General features: G+C 42.7%; 1 protein-coding gene across 1 annotated transcript in view; it reads left to right on the top strand.

The window, feature by feature from the left end:
• HTRA1 (HtrA serine peptidase 1) overlaps positions 1 to 21,010 on the top strand; it is a 60,049-nt gene that overhangs the window by 22,270 nt on the left and 16,769 nt on the right. The window contains exons 2-3 of the mRNA XM_075935338.1: positions 10,405 to 10,504; positions 10,860 to 11,064. Of these exons, the coding sequence (XP_075791453.1) occupies positions 10,405 to 10,504; positions 10,860 to 11,064 (305 nt within the window). The remainder of the gene's footprint in view (positions 1 to 10,404; positions 10,505 to 10,859; positions 11,065 to 21,010) is intronic.

The raw sequence follows: 21,010 nt of genomic DNA, 5'->3' as shown, positions 1-21,010 counted from the left end.
ATTTTGAAAAGAGATTAACGTGGCCTCCTTGGATCTGAGCCTTCCTCTCTGAAGAGCTACCAGGCACTAGCCTGGTATTAACATACCACGGGATCTGCTGCTGAGCACACAGATAGATCTGTGGTATTAACAATGATTCTGATGGATGAAGAAAAAAAAATCTTGAAACCTTTGAACTGAGGATGCTACTGCTTTACAAAGAGTTCCAAACAAAATGAAATGAAACAAACTGATTATTTCATTGAAAGCACAAGGGGGTTGGTGGTCGAGGAAATCTTTCAAGTACAAAACAACCATTATATACTTCAAAGAATGCTTCAAACAATTAGCATGTATATGCATGCACACTATCCTTTACGTTCAGTTTTTATAAAAGTACTGGCAATCAGAGTTGTTTAGGGGGTGATAATTCTGTCTGCAGCAGTTTCTGAGGTTTGAAATTTTGTTGTGGTTCCATATTGAAACCAAACCTTTTGAAGGTTTCCACAAAAACGGAATTGTGTCTAAATGTCTGTTTTCAGATCAAAACCTAAATATTTTGGTTTGGAAAGGTTTTTTGGGTTCAGGGCTCTCTGGGTGACCTTCCAGTTGGAAACCGCACTACTTCAGAGCACACTGCAGAACTACACGGTGGTAGTGTCCACAGGCCAGTGAGTGTGCTGTGAAGTCGCATCCTGTTTTGCCACACGCTAAATGACCTGATTCAGAGTGATCTGGGGTGACAACTATGCTCTATTTCAGGGCCAGCCTTAAGGAAAATAGTTCCCTTGTGAATTTGCATTTTGGTGACCCTGGCCTATGGTCATGATGCCCCCCATTGCCCCAGTCTCCAATGGGCTTCATAGGCTCCCTACTCTCCTTTCCCCCAAACCTCTGTACTGTGCCTCCTCCCCTCCTACTCCCCTCTGTCCCTAACTTCTACACTGCACCCCCTTCACTCCTAGGTCCTTCCCCTCCTGCACCCATGTGGGGAATAAGGATGTTAAGAGGGAGGTGATTTGCTAGTCGTGCAGTCGATAAGGGAAGACGCGCTCGGTCCTGGCTTATGATGGGTCAGGCGCTACTTCCACTGCAGCTCTGCTGCTTACATGTAGTAAGAACCGGGCAGGCAGTCCAGCTCCTACTACATTTAAACTGCAGAGCTGTAGCAGGGGTAGGCCCCGGACACGGCATGTGCCAGCAGCCCAGTCTAGGCCGGAGCAGCTCCTGTCCCCAGTGGCCTGGGCTGGCTGCGGCAGAGGCAGCTCCGGCAGCAGCCCCTGTCCGTGGGGAGTGGGGGGAAAGGGGGAAGCTGGGACCCCCCTGCAGACAGGGGCAGTTTCCAGAGCAGCCCCTGCCCCTGGCAAACCTGGGCCTGCTGCAGGCAGAGGCTGTTTCACAGTAGCCTCCCCTTGCCACCCTCCCTGCAGTGTGGGCTCATCTTTTTATAAAGACAAGGTGCCATTAGAAAGTTACTCTGGACAATGATTTCAAATAAAGGTTGAACCGCCCTGGTCTGGCATCCTTGGGATCTGACTGATCCTAAACCAGGGAATTTGTCGGATCAGGGCAGGTCAACGCCGATCCCTCTTGCTCCTGGCCGCTGGCTCCTAGGTCAGCAACTCCTCCCTTCTCCATGGGCACCGGGGCTCTGTTCCAATGTTCCCTCTAATCTTTATCCATCCATTTGCAAAATAAATTTTTTATGTGCACGGAGGCTTGTATGAATGTGCACCACCAGCAGAAATCAAAAACCTACTTGTGGGCACTCTGCTAATCAACTGGGCAGCATTTGAATCTCTCCTAAGTGGCCACATGAGTTCACAGGCTTACAGGGAATGCTGCTTTCCTCCCCATTCCTCTGGGCTCTGCTCTTCCCTGGTCCATCAACACTCCTGGCCCCAGCACACTGTTTTTTCCCAGTGAATGATCCAGCCCCGGAGCACCCACTGGGTCACTGATGATGCTGGACTAGGAAAGAGTGCATTAGGGCGGTTGAACCTGTTCTTGATTTTCCATGGGGTGTGGCAACATATTTGGATATTTGTCTAGGTTTACAACAGGCTACATAAAAAGCAGTAGTAAAGTTGGTACAAACTAAAATTTCATACAATGACTTGTTCATACTGCTCTGTATACACAGGCAGCCATGATGATTTGCATTTGTTCTTTGAAAATTAGTTGCCTCGGGAAATTTTCGTGTTGTAACCTATTAGTGTTTTAGTCAATCTATCATCAACTATGAATGAGTCATCACCAACTGGATGATCATCCTTGTAACTTCATTAATGAATACCCTCTAGCCATCTCCCTGGGCAATAGGCATTGTATAATAGGTCGATACAAGAATTACAAAACCCAATCACAGTCTGTTCCAAATCCAATCTGCAAAGAGCCAAACTTCCCCGTGTTCAGAAGTATTCCAAACAGAAGGAAAAAAGGGTATGACAAATAAATAAGAAAAAGCAAGCACAACGGTTGTAAATATGGAGCTTGTACCAAATGTAGGTTAGAAATCTAAATTTTAATTAAAGTTTAAAAATGGGGAGATAGCCACAGAAAATGTGCATCAAAGGGTAGCTAATTGAGAGCCTTAACTAATAGTGGGATCTCTAAAAAGCAGGAAAAAGGTGCCTGCTAATGCATATCTGCATGAGATACAAAGAACCTACATCGGGGGCAGGGCGGGACAATAATTTTTGACAAAGGGGGTCACTCCAAGATTTTGGTAAGTGGCCAAGAGTCACATTTCTCTATGGATGAGGGGTGGGAGGTGGGACAGAGGTTGAGAGCAGAAAAGAGCTTGATGTAGGGGATTGGGATAGGGGAGGAGCTGTGGAATCTGGAAGGGAATGTGGGTGAAGGGCTGTATTCTGACCTGAGGCTGAGATATAGGAAGGGTACAGAGGATGTGGGCTGTGACCTGGTGCAGAAGGAGTGAGGTGCTAGGTACGAACTCTGGCCAGGGGGCACATGGCCTAGGCGGCTCCTGGCCAGCGGCCTAGCAGAACCCTCAGGCCGGCTCCCTGCAGCTGCACTTCACACACCACTCAGAGCGGTCCACTACTGGGGCCATGGATGTCTCTGCACAGCATCCCACGGGGCAGGACTCTGCAGGCTGCTTGTGCCCACAAGAATGGCCCAGGCAGCTCTCATTGGCCAATTTCCAGCCAAAGGGAGCTGTAAGGATTTTGCTGGGAGCAGTAGCAACATGCAGAGGGGCCCCCCTCCCACTCACTCATATACTCAAATGTGCACTGTGCAGAGATGCACACTCTGGCCCCTCAGCGTGCTACTTTGAGCTGTATGCTGGGCATTGCAGGGATGGAACCTACCTCAGGGTCCTGATGGGCCATGGGCCATTGGTGGCCCAGAGAATTGTAGTGGGCCGGATCTGAAGCTTTGGCAGGCCGGACTCAGGCTATATTTTGCCCATGCCTGACCAACACCCCTATGGTCTCCGGAGTGGTGTTTTCTATAGTAGTATATGGAAAGTAGGGATGTAAACTTCCATTTAAGCAGTTAACTTGTTAAATGTTGTGTTTAATCAATTAACTGCCCTGTCCCCTCCCCCACACCGGTTAACAGTGACTGGTAAGCATTACCTGGTAAGGGTGATGCTTACCAGTTAACCATACATATCTCTAGTGGAAAATGGTTTTCTTACAGGTCTAGCTATTTCAGCAGTTACCTTGTAATTATTCAAATATGTGCAACTATTGTTCATATAAAGTTGCGTGAGTAGAGATTTCATGATAATTTTGCCTGCTATGTAGATTTGTTTTTCCTCTTTGTTTAGCCTGTTTGTTAGTACAAAAGATAAAACAACAAATATACTTAGTTATAGTTTCAGGAAATTGTATCTTTACATACACAAACCAAATAACTGTGCAAGTGGCATTTTAAGACAGAAAGCCCACTTTTGGATAGGATCATAGAAAATAGAGATAGTGAAGATTTGTTGGCCCTTACAGAAACTCCTGCACATAGTGATATATTCACCAAAAGACCATTAGCATTAATAAATATTAAAAGTGTGTATATATAAAGAGGAGAATGTCACTTTTATTGGCCCACTTTTTCTATATTTTTAATTTTTAATTGTAGGTAGGTATAGCTCAATTGTGTCTCTTCTATTACTTCCATTATTTTAAGTGTTTTTCTTACTGGGCACTAAGAAGATTCTAAACAATGGGAGTATCAGCATTCATCAGGGAAATCTTTCTGCATGGTGCACTGATTTTTGTTTACGTATTTTAAAAAAAGCAGGTGTCTTTTTATTCCATTTTGAAAACATTGTTGCAAAACTATGTTACACAACATAAGAATTTCTAATACATAAGAAGGGAAAAGGAGGGGTCTGTGTTATTTAGGTCAGCATGCCATGACTCAGTTTTTATTACCTAATGTCTTCAGATACAATATGGATTTAATTGTGGCCTTTCAGTTATTTATGCTGTTTGGTTAGAGACTGCACCATAGACCAAATTTTAGACTGATAGTTTTAGCTCTACATTTGAATCTACAATTACAAAGAATTTTAAAGTGAAGATGACCTATCCAATTTGATTTTGAATCTCCTTACTATGGAAAAAAGATTGAAAGCAATATAGTAATGCTATGTACTGTCTGTGCAGTTCCCATAACTTACAAGGGAGGCATTCTAAATATATCAGTATTAGGCTGTCTAGCTAAGTGCCTACAACATTGTTATTAATATTCAGTCTCTTTTATAAGTGGGGTACAAAAAGTAAACCGATTTAAGTGACAGAGTCCATGGCTTTTTTTTTTTTAAGCCAAACAAAATATGCATGTAAGTGGCTATATGTCAAGCTTCTCTTTAGTATGAATGAATACTTCCAAACTTTAATGTTTATTCACCCAGCTTCCAAAGTAGCTTAGTAATACAGCTGGTCAGCAGAGCTTTACAGATGCTCGTGCTGTTGTTCAGTGGGCATTGAATTTATCTAATAGATATTGCTTATCTCGTTTTAAATGAGACATAAATCTGCAATCGTTGGTGCCCAGTTCTCATGACTTCTACCTAGACTAAGGCTCTGTCCACACTGGCAGAGGTAAAACCCTGGCAGTCACAGCGATGCTCATGGAGTGCAGCAGCCAATATGCTATTGGGTGTGCACACTGTTGAACGCCAGTGCATTAGCGTGACCACACTCATGGCACTTGCAGTGCCTTTTGGAGCATTCTGGGCAGCTGTCCCACCATGCACCTCTTCCTCTTCTGCTGCAGAGGTTTGTAAGACGGGGCCAGGCATCCTAGGTCCTGTCCCAAAGCCCCATGGTGCATTGCTTCACATGTCAGCTACCACTGTGCTTTCATCCACATTTGGCACCATCTTTCTGTGCTGCACGCTCTGCCTTTTCTGTCTGCAGGATCCAGGTGTTGATGAAAATTTTGATTGGTCTCACTAGCACGTCACACATGGCAGTCAAGTTATTCCTGAAGCTTTACAGTGATGAGAAGTCCAAGCAACATTTGTATGACACAAGATTTCTTGTGGCATTCACGGATGTGCTAACCACAGTGGAACATGGCTTTTGTGTTCAGGAAGTAAGTACTGAGTGGTGGGATCGCATCATCATGCAAGACTGGGAGGACGTGCAGTGGCTGCAGAACTTTCAGATGAGGAAACCCACTTTCATGGGACTGTGTCTTGATCTTGCCCTCACCCTGTGGTGCCATGGACACATGAATGAGAGCTGCGTTGCCTGTGGAAAAGCACGTAATCAATGCACTGTGTAAGCTGGCTGCTCCAGACAGCTTTGGTTTGGTCGCCAGTCATTTCAGAGTAGGAAAGTCGACTCAGGTTGATGGAAGTGCGCGGGGCCACAAATCGCATCCTGCCCCAAAAGACCATGACTCTGGGCAACGTGCATGAAAGTGTTGATGGCTTTGCATGGACAGGCTCCCCAAACTGCTGAGGGGTGACAGATGGCACACACCTTCCAGTTCTGGCCCCAGACCACCTAGCATTGGAGTACAGTAATCGCAAAGGGTATTTCTCCATGGTTCTGCAGGCGCTTGTGGATCACTGCACATTTCATGGACATTAGCACAGGCTGGTCCATAAAGGAAGATACCTGTGAGGGAAATGGGAATGCCCAGTGTGATCCTTGGAGACCATGCCTAACCCTTTTTGCCCTGGCTCATGAAACCATACATGGGGAAACTTGACAGAAGCAGGGTGAGCAGGTCAGAGAGAGTGTGCATTTTGGCCATTTGAAGGCCTGTTGGCGAAGTTTGTATGGGAAGCTGGACTTGCCTGATAATATCCCTAAGATTATCACTGCATGCTGTACCCTCCATAATATTTGTGATGGGAAGGGTGATGCACAGCACGTGGAGGCCAAGTTTCAGCACCTCAAGACCAGTGCTATTAGAGGAGCACAGTGCAGGCCTGTAAGGATCAGGGATGTTTTGGGGCAGCAATTTGTTGCAAGAGTCTGTATGGGTGGAGGTTGGGCGGGCAGGTGTTGAGTTCAGTAGGTGTTGCCTACGAACAGAGTGGTGCCCAAATTGTATTTGATGAGGAAGGGGATGCATTGGGAAAAAGTTTTGGGACAACCGGTTCCGGGGGGGAAGCTGGTCACGTCTCTCAGAGTGCCAAGTGCTCCTCTGGCTTTGAGTCCCTCTCCCCCTCAGCACAATTGGCTACAACTTCCTCCTCCTCCTCCTCCTTCTCCTATCTCGGTCCACTGCCAGATGCCCCCTGAAGCCCCAAGGTGTCCACAAGGACCTTTGGACCAGAGGTGGGGTCACCTCCACATATAGCATCCAGCTCTTTGTAGTATCTGCAGGACATGGGCACAGCACTAGAGCGGCAGTTTGCTTCCCATGTCGTGTTGTAGGTGTTTCACAGCTCCTTGCTTTGATCCTATGTTTTTGTGAGTCCCAGTCATGGCCTCTTTTGGTCATGCACCTAGAGATAGATATCGTAATTCCTACGACTGGTGCGCAGATGGGACTGGACAGCCTCCTCTCCCCAAATGCTGATGAAAGCCAGCACCTCAGCATGGCTCCAAGCCAGGGATTTCATGGTGCGTGGAGCAGGCACGGCCAGCTGGAGAGATGCGCTGAGAACACCATGCATCACTGAGCAAACAGGAAGGGAATTCTGCTCTTCTTGCAGAGGTGGTTTGCCTAGAGCGCACTTAGTGCCTTGCCAGTGTGGACACCAGGAAAGTCACAGTGGCTGGGGGCTGATTTGCTCCACAGTAACTTGCCAGTGTAGATGTGACCTGAAGTTGAAGATCTAGGTGTGCTTTGAGGTAGAGATGAGGTGGTGATAATTCTCTTTTAAATAGGGATGTGAAGGAGTAACCCGTTAACCAGTGATGCTTACCTTACTGGGTGATGCTCACCAGTTACTGGTTAAGTGGCACCCAGGAACAACCCCTCACCGGTGGCCAGCAGCCCTAGGGGCTGCTCCAGCTGGGCTGAACCCTCCCTCGCCACCCGCAGAATCCCACTTAATCTGTTAATTAGCCAGTTTAAACAGCATTTTACGTCCCTACTTTGTAATTCAGATTCTTATGTCCCAACTGAGAATTATCGCTCTAGTTCGGTGTGTAATTACTACAATTTGCTATTGTTGAGTAAACAAATTGCTTTATAAAGCACTTCAGATATGATGGTGATGTGGAGAAGGGGGGAACGTATGAGAAATTGAGGAGGGATGCTGCACATGCTAGCTGGTATAGTGTCTTATGTGTGCAAACTCTTCTGGAATCACGGATGTCTTACCCGCTCATGTTGCTGATCTGTGCCAGAGTCCATGATTAAAGCTAGTATGTTTATTTCCACTGAGCTGCTGTCGCACCTCCGGATGTAATACAAGACCTAACCTAAAAGTCACCAGGCTTCCTGAGGCTTTACTCTTAGTTTAATACTGTAAACAACCAGGGTATGGCTAGACTACATGCCTCTGTTGTCAGAGGCATGTAGATTAGGCTACCCGGCATAGGGAAATGAAGCCGCGATTTAAATAATTGCAGCTTCATTTAAATTAAAATGGCTGCCGCGCTCTGCCGACCAGCTGATGATCAGCTGTTTGTCGATAGATCGGGGCAGTCTAGACGCACCGCGGTCAACAAGGAAGCCTTTGTCGACCGGCGCAGGTATGCATTGTGAAACCAGGTTTACCTGCGCCAGTCAACAAAGGCTTCCTTGTCAACCGCGGAGCATCTAGACTGCCTCGATCTGCCGACAAACAGCTGATCATCAGCTGGTCGGCAGAGCGTGGCAGCCATTTTAATTTAAATGAAGCCACGATTATTTAAATCGCAGCTGCATTTCCCTATGGCGGGTAGCCTATTCTACATGCCTCTGATGACAGAGGCATGTAGTCTAGACATACCCCCAGAGCCTGAGTCTCCTTCCTCCCTCCCCCCCTCGAATCGATCACTTCTAGGGTATTCCTCCCACCACAATGCTTCCCTCTCTTGCTTAAAAAATCATCTACTTCTTGTTCTTCTGCATTGTACTTCGTGATGCCCCTCCATCTGGGTGCTGGGATGAGTCATTGGAATAGCCTGGCATCTCTCACCAGTCTTAGCCTGATAGGCTATCACAGATACCTGTAGTGTTATGAAACCATGTTTTTACTCTCCTTTCCCTGACAGATCAAAGGATTACAACACAAAGGAAATTTTACTGGAAACTCATTTTTACAAATGTATGTGCGTAAAAAGAAAAATTGAAATTAACATGCTTGGTTCTGTTTGGGAAAAAAATCTCACACATATGGAAAAAACCCAAATCATGAAGCTTTGTGTGGTTCCTGTAAGAAAGAGGGGATCCCTGTCTCACAGGTGGACCCTAATGCAGTTCAGTAGTCCCTCTTACAGTCACTACTTCAGGGTGATGTATTCCCTGACCTTTAAATAGTTTTGGGGAAATAGGTCAGAACAACCAAACAATTGTCTATGGATCTTGCACTATGTTAACAGGAAATGCTTTTTTTCCCACTGCAGAGACTTTATTGATGACTAATGTAAAACATACACGGTAACAAATTTAAATACTCACAGTAAGGACAAATAGAGAGGTGGGAGAAGTGCTGCATTGTAGGCTTAGGAGTCTTTTTATTTTTTCTGTTTTATGATTTATTTTTTGTGCCCTTTTTAACAGGTTATCATTGTGAGATTAAAACAGTCACACCGAAGGAAAAACAATTGTATTTCCTTTTCTGCACACAGAGAATATCCGCGATGTTCCCAACACTTGTGTACCAACAAACTTGTCCTGTAACTGCAGCAAGCTGTGATTAAGACACTGAGGTTAAAGCAGTGGTGGCTAAGCTCTTGCCACATGGGGCACAAATAAGATGTTAGTAACATCGTCAAAAGTGCCTTGGTTCCAACTCCCTATTAGAACCAATGGAAGTTGGGCACTTTTTGGAAAATATTTCTAAATGCTGTGCTCACAAGGGGGCCTGAGGCACATAACGTGTTGGTTAAGCTCATACGTCCAGTGTTTAGATGTCAGAGGCATTTATAAAGCCTTAGCTATTGCCCAATCCTACTGCCCCCCACCATCTGCATTTGTTTGGTGGGGATGTGCACAGTCCTGATACCTCTAGCAGCTTGGCACTTCACTTAAACCTAAGCCTAGGGAAGATTCACAGACTAAGAGATCCCTTGCCTATGAAACCTCTCAGACCTGATCGTATAGTTCTCCTAGCATGCCTATCCCAACCAAAGGGCAGCCAGCGGAAGTAGGAGTTGATGATGTTGCACACTGTTCGCCATATACCTAGTGCTTGCAGCACTCTTCTCGGGGATAGAGGAGACCTGGGTTCAAATTTGTCCTCTGTCTGATAGAGCAGAGATTTGGATCCAGCTCTCCCGTCTAAAGGGAAAGTGCTGTAAACACTGGATGGGTCTCTGTCTCCTGTTGAAGCTGTTCTCCTTTGTATGAAATACTTTAGTCATCTGGCTGGAGATTAAGTGATAAGGACTCTAATCCGGTGGATTAGAACATAAGAACGGCCATACTGGGTCAGACTCAAGGTGCATCTAGCTAGGTATCCCTGTCATCCAACAGTGGCCAATGACAGGTGCTCCAGAAGAAATGAACAGAACAGGCAATTGACAGGTGATCCCTCCCCTGTCATCTCTTCCCAAAGGGCACCATTCCTACCCATCCTGGAAAAAAGTTCCATATCCATTCAGAATTTTCCATGGAGCTCTTTGCCCTATGAACTGGCTACGTTGCCAGTAAAACTTTCCCCAAAAGTTAGGGGAATGTCTTTAGGGCAGGGGTCAGACTCAAAACTATAAGTTTGTTTTGTTCCTGTTAAGAAGGTCGAGTGTGTGTGTGTGGGTGTGTTTAATGCAAGTATTTGGCAATGATTCATCTCCTGCCATTTGAAGAATAACATGTGTCTTCTGCATCCGTTCTCAGGCCAGGAGGACCCGAACAGCCTGCGGCACAAATACAACTTTATTGCAGATGTGGTAGAGAAGATCGCCCCTGCTGTGGTTCATATTGAATTGTTTCGCAAGTAAACAAGTTACCTACTTTTTTATTTCTATTTCAATAGCTCTCAAAGGTTAATATGCTGAAATATAATGAAGCTGTTTTCAAAAGAATATTTATATATTTGTCATGCTTACGTTACATATTATGTTTTGCTTGAAAACTTTGGCACAAATTTTGAATTTGGTAGGACTAATACATGTTCAATAAAATGTTACCTGAGATGCTTAATAAATTATACTAAATGTTTCAAAAATATTTTTAAAAAGTCAAATACTTGTTGGTTGTCTAAGAAAGAAAATAGTAATCACAAATGACTTGTCATGTCTGAACAATCTGAATGGTCTTCAGACTTCATGTTTATTTCTTTCTTTTTCTAGGCTCCCTTTTACAAAAAGGGAGGTTCCTGTAGCTAGTGGTTCAGGCTTTATTGTCTCAGAAGATGGACTAATAGTAACAAATGCCCATGTGGTTACCAATAAACATAGGGTAAAAGTGGAGCTGAAGAATGGTGCAACATATGAAGCCAAAATTAAAGATGTTGATGAAAAAGCAGATATCGCACTAATTAAAATAGACTTTCAGGTGAGTCCAGGCCTTGTAAATGTCTTTTGCTAACTATATTATTTCTAAAAGCCATTGTTAATGTTTATGTTTACAGAAAATATCATTTAATGGTATGGATCATAAAATAGGTGTGATCTGCCAACATGAATATATTTTTAAAAGCTAAATCACAATGATATTGGTAGCTACATTTGTCTGTACAAAAATAATCTGTGTTTTATAAAAATCAAAGGTATTTGAAATATCTGTGGGCCTCCCAAAAAGAATAGTTTACTAAATGGTTAACATATCCAGACTAATATAATCATTAGAGCCATAAGAGGAAGTTTTTTGTCTTATAGCTGGCACACTATTATAGCATGTAGATACAGGCAGTCCCCGGGTTACATGGATCCGACTTACATCGGATCCCTACTTACAAACGGGGTGAGGCAACCCCGCACTAGCTGCTTCCCCCCAGCAGATCAGGGACACGCGAAGCTAGCGCCCCCACCCCAGCAGACCAGGGAGACGCGGAGCGGCTTTTCTCAGCAGACACCTCAGCTTGAGAATAAAGGACTGAGGGAAGTGAGGTGTGGGAGAATAAAACTGAGGTCTAGAGAAATGTTTGGCTAGAGTTTCCCCTACAATATGTACCAGTTCCAACTTACATACAAATTCAACTTAAGAACAAACCTACAGTCCCTATCTTGTACGTAACCTGGGGACTGCCTGTATTGTGAAATTGTCAGTGTTTATAAAACATAATGACAGTGTCATAGGGAACATTCTACGCTCACAACAAATATTAAGAGACAATATTTATACTCGGTACCATGTTTTATAAAATGTTTCTTAAATAATACCCAAATCAAAAGCATTGTTTAAGAGGAATACAGTCACTCTCCCCTTCAATGTAGACTTGTGAATAAAGCAAAGGTAGGCAAGTCCTATACCCTGAATCAAACCCCTATAAACCACAATGCTGTCATAATTGTTCTATCTACTATGTGTGGTGTCCTCCCTCTTATCTGAGCACTTGCAAAGAAAGGAAATTGTAAATCACATTGATGATAAACCATATTCCTCTGATCTGCAAAAATGGTATATCTTGCTGAATTTAAATGTGGCTGGATTCAGATGAGTGTTTGAGATGCTTATCATACTGATTTTATGTATTTGGCTCCCCTTTTGAATGGTCATATATTGGATGTAAGAAGAAAAGCCATATTTAGGAAGAATGTTAATATAAATACAGCAGGCAAGTAAGTATAATCTGAAACACATGACTAAAAAATGTGTAGCTCCTCCAATGTTTTTAGTTCTAATCCATCTCCCTGCAAGGTCTGGGGATTTCAGTCTAGAGTTCATTACAAAATCAGACATTATTCAACTCAGAACTCCTGTCTAATTCATCCTACGAAATGCTACAACTTACGTTGTTAGCCGTGTCATTTAAAGGTTCTTTTTGCTCTTACCAGCAGCATGCCTACAAAATTTTTACTGGATCTCAAACATTCTTTTCTGTGTCCTTCTGACTCCTATGGGAGGAAATGACTGTGAAATACAAATACAGACATTATTTCACTCCTCCCTTGCAGGTACAGTTTTGCTTCACCTTCATTTGCATGTCCACCAACTTACTCTGAGAAATCTTAATTCCTATTTGTACATTCAAGGGCCTAAGATAAGCAAATGCAATCCTATTCTTTGAAAATAGTGACATAGCAATGGGAAGGAGGTAAGGAGATACTATGGGTGAGAACAGACCCTGTAAACTTGAATGGGGTGGGAGTAGGAGAAGATTACAGGGATCCAGAGGAAAGGAAGCAAGAGAGAATGGAATGAGAATGTAATGGAAAGGCAGGATATATACTATAAAATGGTGAGAAAGGTAGCAGGGCAGGAGTAAGAGAAGAAAGAGATGGTGAGGAAAAGGTGTGGAGAAGATGTTGAGGTAATCAAGTCAGCACCGTGTGGAAGAAGAGCAAAGAGAAGATGTGAGGATGGGCAGACTGGGTTTCCTACATCACAATCTTTCCACTGTCACTACCAAGGATGCCCTATAGCTCTAACTCCTAGATTTCATTCACACTTGTAGATCTAGGTCATGAGATTACAGTAGTTTAGAAAAGAGAAATGCTCAGCTCTGCAGAGCCACACACAATGCTTTAAAGACTTGCTGTGCGGAACAATGTGGGATAGGCAGTGGCCCATGGAGAACGAGCTGGCTGGCTGTCCTCATTTCCAGCTGCTTCTACAGCTCCCTAGACTTCACTTGGGAAGGAAGAGCCTGGAAGGCGTAGAAGCAGCTGGAAACAAGGAGAGTGAGAGACGGTCTCATTGCCTGTACTGCTGCTACATAAGAACATAAGTTTATGATCCCTTGGAGTAGATAAATAAGGAAATGGCAGATGAGCCTATATGTTAGCTAAGTGCCTGGGCCTCACCTTTGGAAAGAGAAAAAAGCAATGCCTCATGTACAGTATTCTCCTAAAACATAAAGAGCAATCATTCTAGTTATATACAGCAGGAAGTTAACTTGTTTGGATATCCTGACAGAGGTTATCCATGTGTTTTGTTACACCTTAGTTACAATTCATGGCAAGCCACTTATTTCATCAATTTTATTTTTAAAAAAATGTTTGCACAACCAGTTTGTTCCAGTTAATTTTCTGCAGCTTTCTCCAGCAGAGGTAACTTGCAATTTTACATTCCAAATTCATAGTATGTTACACTGTCCAATGAGGGAACAGAAGCAATATCACGTGACTTACATAACCCATTAGTACATTGCGCATTTTGAACTTTATATTTGATTATAATATCCCCCTGTTGTTCTGTGATGGTTAACAACAGCTGTACTGGGTCAGACCAAAGATCCATCTAGCCCAGTATCCTGTCTACCGACAGTGGCCAGCACCAAGTGCTCCAGAGGGGGTGGACCGAAGACAATGATCAAGCGATTTGTCTCCTGCCATCCCTCTCCAGCTTCTGACAAACAGAGGCCAAGGACACCATTTATCCCCTGATAAATTGGTTAATTCCATAAGGCACATGGTATTGTCTGGTAATTTAGATAACGTAGGCTGTGTCTACATTGGCCCCTATTCTGTAATAGGGATGCAAATGTAGCACTTTGGAATAGGCAAATCCGCGGGGGATTTAAATATCCCCCGCGGCATTTGCATTAACATGCTGCCGCTTTTTTCTGGCTTGTAGATAAGCCGGAGAAAAGCGCCAGTCTGGACGCGATCCTCCAGAAAATAAGCTCTTGAAAGGTGGAATAAGAGATCCTCCGGAAAAGAGCTTATTTTCTGGAGGATTGCGTCCAGTCTGGCGCTTTTCTCCGGCTTATCTACAAGCTGGAAAAAAGCGGCAGCCATGTTAATGCAAATGCCGCGGGGGATATTTAAATCCCCCATGGATTTGCCTATTCCAAAGTGCTACATTTGCATCCCTGTTCCGGAATAGGGGCCAATGTAGACACAGCCGTATAGTATAAGTAGTAACATTGGCAATTTGCAACCTACTTTTTATATTCTAATTTATAACCTCTTTAGGGCAGGAACAGTCTGCACTGTGAGTTATACAAACACATGGTAAAAGTGAGAATCCAATTCTGACCTATTTTTAGTCCATTTGTATTTGATGGCTATCTAGCTAAAAATTCATTCTTCTGGAGTATTCATGCTAAGAAGCTTGAATGTTCATGGAATATGAAAATAAAAAAGATCACAAATACAAATCAACTCAAAATTTATCTTCAGTCTGAATATTAACTGAACACTTTCATTTATGCACACAACTCTAGTGTTTGTTCATCCTTTTTGCATTTAAATGTCATAACCTTTTAATCCTTAAAAGCATTTTTAAAATCTCAAATTGACTTACTCTATTTAGATTTTAACTGATTTCTTGATTAAAGATTCTGAGATAATGATCCTATAAAATCCTGATGTGACATGAAAACCTCCATCCAACAATTTTATTTCTGAAGCAGGAGGTAACATTCCTTCCTTTTGATCGATCATTTGAAGAAGACATCACAGATGAAGAATAAATTCTGTTCTCCCCTAACATGTTAAGGCAGAATCGGAAAGGCATGAAAAGGCATTGCTGGCAGAAACAGATATACCTAAGTATGAGTCCAGATTACTAGTTGATATTCCAAAAATAGTTAAGTTATTGCAACAGTATGCATGCTATTTTCCTTTGAGCTATGCACTTCTGGCTGAAGACAGACTGCTTGGAGTAATGTGGGCTGGGTTTTTTTTGAGTGGAATAGGAAATTAAATATGATATTAAGCTGTAGGCACTAGTAGACTGTAACTGGTTTCCAGTGGCTGACCTATTTTTCCTACTGAAAAGAACTTTAAGTCAAAGAGAAACAGAAATCTCTTTGGGGATTTTCTTCTGGCTATTAATTATGTTATGGTCTAGAAAAAAGGAATCTTGCATTAATAAGCATTTCCATGGTCAAGTACATTTAAATTACTAAAGCATTGAAGATAGGAAATTAAATCAGAGCCAATCCTAGAAAAGCCCCAATCAATATATAATATTTGGAAAATAATTCTAAACACGCGATACTCAATGGAGGAGAGAGCTCAAGAAAGCAGTAATGCTGAAAAATGTCAAAGTGGTAACAAACATCTTACTGGATATGACCTTGTGATGTGATAAGGCAAAAAACAAAAACAAAAAAACACCCCAGCAACCAGCGCTGCACTTCTGAGCCTGCATAGCCTGGAGAAGCAATAGTGTCTTTTCTGTGGCACTGGTGAGACTGTATTTGGGCATTCTTACCACAGCAACAAAATGAGTTATGAGTTAGACAGCCAAATTATGTGGAGTATTTAGATAAATATTTATGGTTCGGTTAAATAAAAACTTAAGTTGGATACAGCCGCCTTCAAATATTTGGAAGCTGTAAATGCCAAGAAAGGAGATGCTTTTAGGGTGGTCAAATGGGTAGTAACTGGGATGAGCAAAGCATTGGAAAGTAAGGCTGCAGGACAAGAAGTGTTTCCTAATGACAGGGTTGGTTAGATTGCCTTCCCAGCAAAACCAAACTTGGCAAAGCACTTGTGAATGTCAGATTAATCCTGTGCTCAGTCTGTGTGAGTGAAGGCCAAAACCAGTGGAAGCAAAGAGCATTTTTGCTGCCGGGAGTCAAAACGGAGGAGAGCCCCAGCAGACTCCTTGCCATAAAAGTTCTTTCAGTTGCAAGTTTCCCAACTTGCTACTAAGGATGTGAAAGTATAGTGTTTCCCAATTTTATTTGGCCACAGAATCCTTTTAAACTTGAAAGAATTTTGCAGAACCCCTAATAACGGGCTGAAAAAGTAGACCACAAATAAGTAAGAATAATAATAAGTAAATGCTAAACAAGGTCATGAGATCAACATTTAGTTTAATTGCACATATTTAAAAACAAAAAACACATAATATTAATTTTTGTTTTAAATCATAAAATGTTATTGTAATGTAATTTTCTTGTGGAACCCTTATTTTCACTTCATGGAACCCCGGGGTTTTATGAAACACCATTCAGGAAACACTGGTGTAAACAGTTAACTGATAAGTCTGAATTTATCGGTTAACATTCATGGTTACATGCAGGCTCCCACCCTGATCCAGGAGAGCCAGTTACCATTCCCGTGCTGCTGCCTCTCATAGGGTATGTCCACACTACCCTCCTAATTCGAAATAGGAGGGTAATGTAGGCATACCGCAATTGCAAATGAAGCCCGGGATTTGAATTTCCCGGGCATCATTTGCATAAAGCCGGCCGGCGCCATTTTTAAATGCCGGCAGTTCGAACCCCGTGCCGCGCGGCTACACGCGGCACGGAGTAGCTAGTTCGGATTAGGCTTCTAATCCGAAGTAGCTGTACTCCTCGTGGAATGAGGAGTACAGCTAGTTCGGATTAGGAAGCCTAATCCGAACTAGCTACTCCGTGCCGCGTGTAGCCGCGCGGCACGGGGTTCGAACTGCCGGCATTTAAAAATGGCGCCGGCCGGCTTTATGCAAATGAAGCCCGGGAAATTCAAATCCCGGGCTTCATTTGCAATTGCGGTATGCCTACATTACCCTCCTATTTCGAATTAGGAGGGTAGTGTAGACATACCCATACAGAGGCAGCAGCACAGTGCAGCAGCTGATGTGTGCCAGGAGCCAGCTTAAAAGCCGACTCATGGTGCACACCTGTTCCTGGGGATCCAGTTGCTGCCCTGCTTTGTGGGTGCGGGTAACCTTCTAACCATTGAGATTTTTAGTGGTTACAAGTTTACCCAATTAACCTGCTAATATTCTAATATCCCTACTTACTACAAATGCGGACAGTGTGGGTGGCTGGGGGTGTGTGCTCTGAGAGCTAACTCCCACTTCCCTCCGACCTAGGAGCACAACATTGGGCCACTCATACCTGTCCTGTAATTGCATCCATGACACAGCTGCATGGGCTTTAGTGCTCTCATTCCTCAGCACCACCCCAGTCATTGGCACGTTTTGGCCCCTAAACTAGGCTGCAATGTTGCATCATCATCAGGAAATGGATAGATTGCATTAAAGGGCTTTCACCTATATTTTCTCTCACGAACTTCATTAGAACCCACTCGCTATGGAAATCAGAACTTTTGCCCTCATTGCTCTTTTTGCTTGGCCTTTCAATCCAATTTCGCTTTTCCTGGAATGCCACAATTTATATCTGTGGTCAGAGGGGATTTGGCCTTCTCTGGGTACACAAATTGGAGGAAGCAGCAAAGCAATTTTTTTTCCTGTTTATGCATAAATATTTTAATAGCGCCTCTGAAAATGAACTAGTTGAGCTTCAGATGGAAGTTACTTTTAAAAACACATGTGGAATAAATCCTTATAATATTCCGTTATGTAGTTCAAAGAAAAATAAGGCTTCCTTGCGGGAATCTACCACTAGGAAACCCTCATGGAGTTCCAGGAAATTTTAAATAACCGACACAAATGAAAGATGTGGTGAACATTGGCAGGACATGAAGTGCTTTCAGGTAGTAGTGTTGGTGATACTTTATTTTTTTTTTTTTTTTTTTAAAGATTTTTGTCGTAATACCTACCATGTAGCAGGCTTATTCCAACATAGGTAGACCATTTTCCTGCAATATTTTTATGAGAATCCTGAAATATGTTCACAGGAGATGGATTTGGGATATGTCTTTTTGACAGTTCTGTTGCCAGTAAGGTCCTGATTCTGAGATACATTGAACATATGCAGTTCCTGCTCAATTTAATGAGAGTTGAAGCTGCTTTGATTTCTCATGGTCAGAAATAAAAAATAAATACATTCCTCTCTTTGTATATTTTAATTTCTTGGACTATAATAAAGAGAAAAACATTTTGATCATATCCACATATTTAATATGTTGAATTCAAAGTGAAAGGTTTTTGTGAAAATAGATCATCTATGTGTATCATGGGATATTTTCATTCTAAGAACCACTATTTGCTAAAACAGAAAAACAAGATGCTCCAATTGCAGGTTTAAAAACCTCCTATAAAGTACATTAGGCTGTTTCACATAGAATCATAGAATAATAGGACTGGAAGGGACCTCAAGAGGTCATCGAGTCCAGCCCCCCGCCCTCAAGGCAGGACCAAGCTCCGTCTACACCATCCCTGACAGATGTCTATCTAACCTGTTCTTAAATATCTCCAGAGAGGGAGATTCCACCACCTCCCTTGGCAATTTATTCCAATATTTGACCACCCTGACAGTTAGGAATTTTTTCCTAATGTCCAATCTAAACCTCCCCTGCTGCACTTTAAGCCCATTACTCCTTGTCCTGTCCTCAGAAACCAAGAGGAACAAATTTTCTCCTTCCTCCTTGTGACACCCTTTTAGATATTTGAAAACCGCTATCATGTCCCCCCTTAATCTTCTTTTTTCCAAACTAAACAAGCCCAGTTCATGAAGCCTGGCTTCATAGGTCATGTTCTCTAGACCTTTAATCATTCTTGTCGCTCTTCTCTGTACCCTTTCCAGTTTCTCCACATCTTTCTTGAAATGTGGTGCCCAGAACTGGACGGCTGAGGCCTAACTAGTGCAGAGTAGAGCGGCAGAATGACTTCACGAGTTTTGCTTACAACACACCTGTTGATACAACCTAGAATCATATTTGCTTTTTTTGCAACAGCATCACACTGTTGACTCATATTCAACTTGTGGTCCACTATGACCCCTAGATCCCTTTCCGCCATGCTCCTTCCTAGACAGTCGCTTCCCATCTTGTATGTATGGAACTGATTGTTCCTTCCTAAGTGGAGCACTTTGCATTTCTCTTTATTAAACCTCATCCTGTTTACCTCTGACCATTTCTCTAACTTGCTAAGGTCATTTTGAATTATGTCCCTATCCTCCAAAGAAGTTGCAACCCCACCCAGTTTGGTATCATCTGCATGATACCAATAATAAATCATCTGCATGAGAAACCAATAATAAATTTCAATGGACTGTATGCTTCATAGTTCTTGTAACACCTTTCCTTAAATAGAAACACATTTCTCCAAATCGGAGTGTTTCTTTTTTCCATATTTAATTTCTGACTTATCAAGTTCCTTCTTGCCTTACTACTTCCCACTTTTTTTTTCTACTTTCTTTCCAATTTCAAGTCTCGTCAACATAATTTCTTTGGATTTTGAGCCTGCAGTTGAACTAGTATTGAGGATTAACATACTAGATGCAGCTATGCTCATATTGATTTGATTATATGTTTTAGGGATAGCATTGATATTTTGTTAGGTGACATAAATCCCAGTGACCTAGTGAAATGCCACTTTTATCCTTTGTGCAAGCTCATCACATTTTATCTGATGGAGATTTTTTAAAATACGTAAAAAATACTAAAAGTTGTGAAACTATCCCAAATTGGAAGTACTTTGTTTTATTTGGCATTGTATCAAGTAATTCATAGATTGTAAAGGACGTTTCTCATATAATATGGTAAGGCCTTTATGGGTTTTGGTGTCATTTATTCTGCAAGCTTAATTGCCTTCCATATTTGTAATAGAAAGATAGTTCCCAAGGCTGTCAGTTAAAGATTCTGTGAAAGTTGAAGTCATAGCTGAATTTTTAGACGCAAATATACAAGCATATGTTTCTCTTAAAAAACAAATGAAGGGACTATGAAATGTCTCAGCATGAATCAGAATAAATCAAAATTTTGTCCCATATTCACTGTTTTATGGAACTTCAAAACCACTGTGTGCAGATTCATCAAATTCCTTCTATGAATTTAGCAGATTATAGAACAAAACAGAGATAAAAGGCCACATGCTTTCCCCCACACAGATGCATTCATATGACTCATCGTTATAGCTCTATCAATTTCACGGCTGTGAAATATGTGTGATGGACCTGAAATGAGCCCTTTTCCTGTGAAATCTGATGTCTCCTTGTTCCTAGGAGCACCCCATTAAAGGGGGCTTCCTACCTCCGACTGGGCAAGGGAAGGATAGGACCTGCCAACTGCTGTAGTACTGGGAGGGGACCAGATGAGAACCACTTCTACCTCCAGGGCCAGCTTTAGGCCGATTCCCCCAAATTAGGCCCCGCGCCTAAGAGGGGAGCCCCGCACCTAAGAGGGCCCCGCTCCCGAGGACACGGTACATGCGCGGCCCCGCACTTCCCTAAGCCGGCCCTGTCTACCTCTTGGAGCTTCCTGCAGTTGCATGAAGTTCTACAGTCAATGCCTTCAGAGTCCAGCACAGAAGTGAGAGTGGCTACGGCCCATGACAAGTTTGAGACTCCCCAATCTCCTTTTGGGTTAAACACTGAAACACTGTAAAATTTCAGTTTAAACAGCTGAAAGTGTGAAAATTACCAATTTTCAAATCCTATGGCTGTGAAATTGGTCATAATGGACCATGAATTTCATAGGGTCCTACTTATGGTTTAAGTTCTAACAGAAATATCCGTTAAGTTTCTGAATGGACTATTATCTCTTATGTT

The sequence above is a fragment of the Pelodiscus sinensis genome, chromosome 8, assembly GCF_049634645.1.
Source record: "Pelodiscus sinensis isolate JC-2024 chromosome 8, ASM4963464v1, whole genome shotgun sequence".
Taxonomy (NCBI): domain Eukaryota; kingdom Metazoa; phylum Chordata; order Testudines; family Trionychidae; genus Pelodiscus; species Pelodiscus sinensis.
Note: the sequence above shows the minus strand (reverse complement) of the source record. Positions and strands in the feature narration are given on the sequence as shown.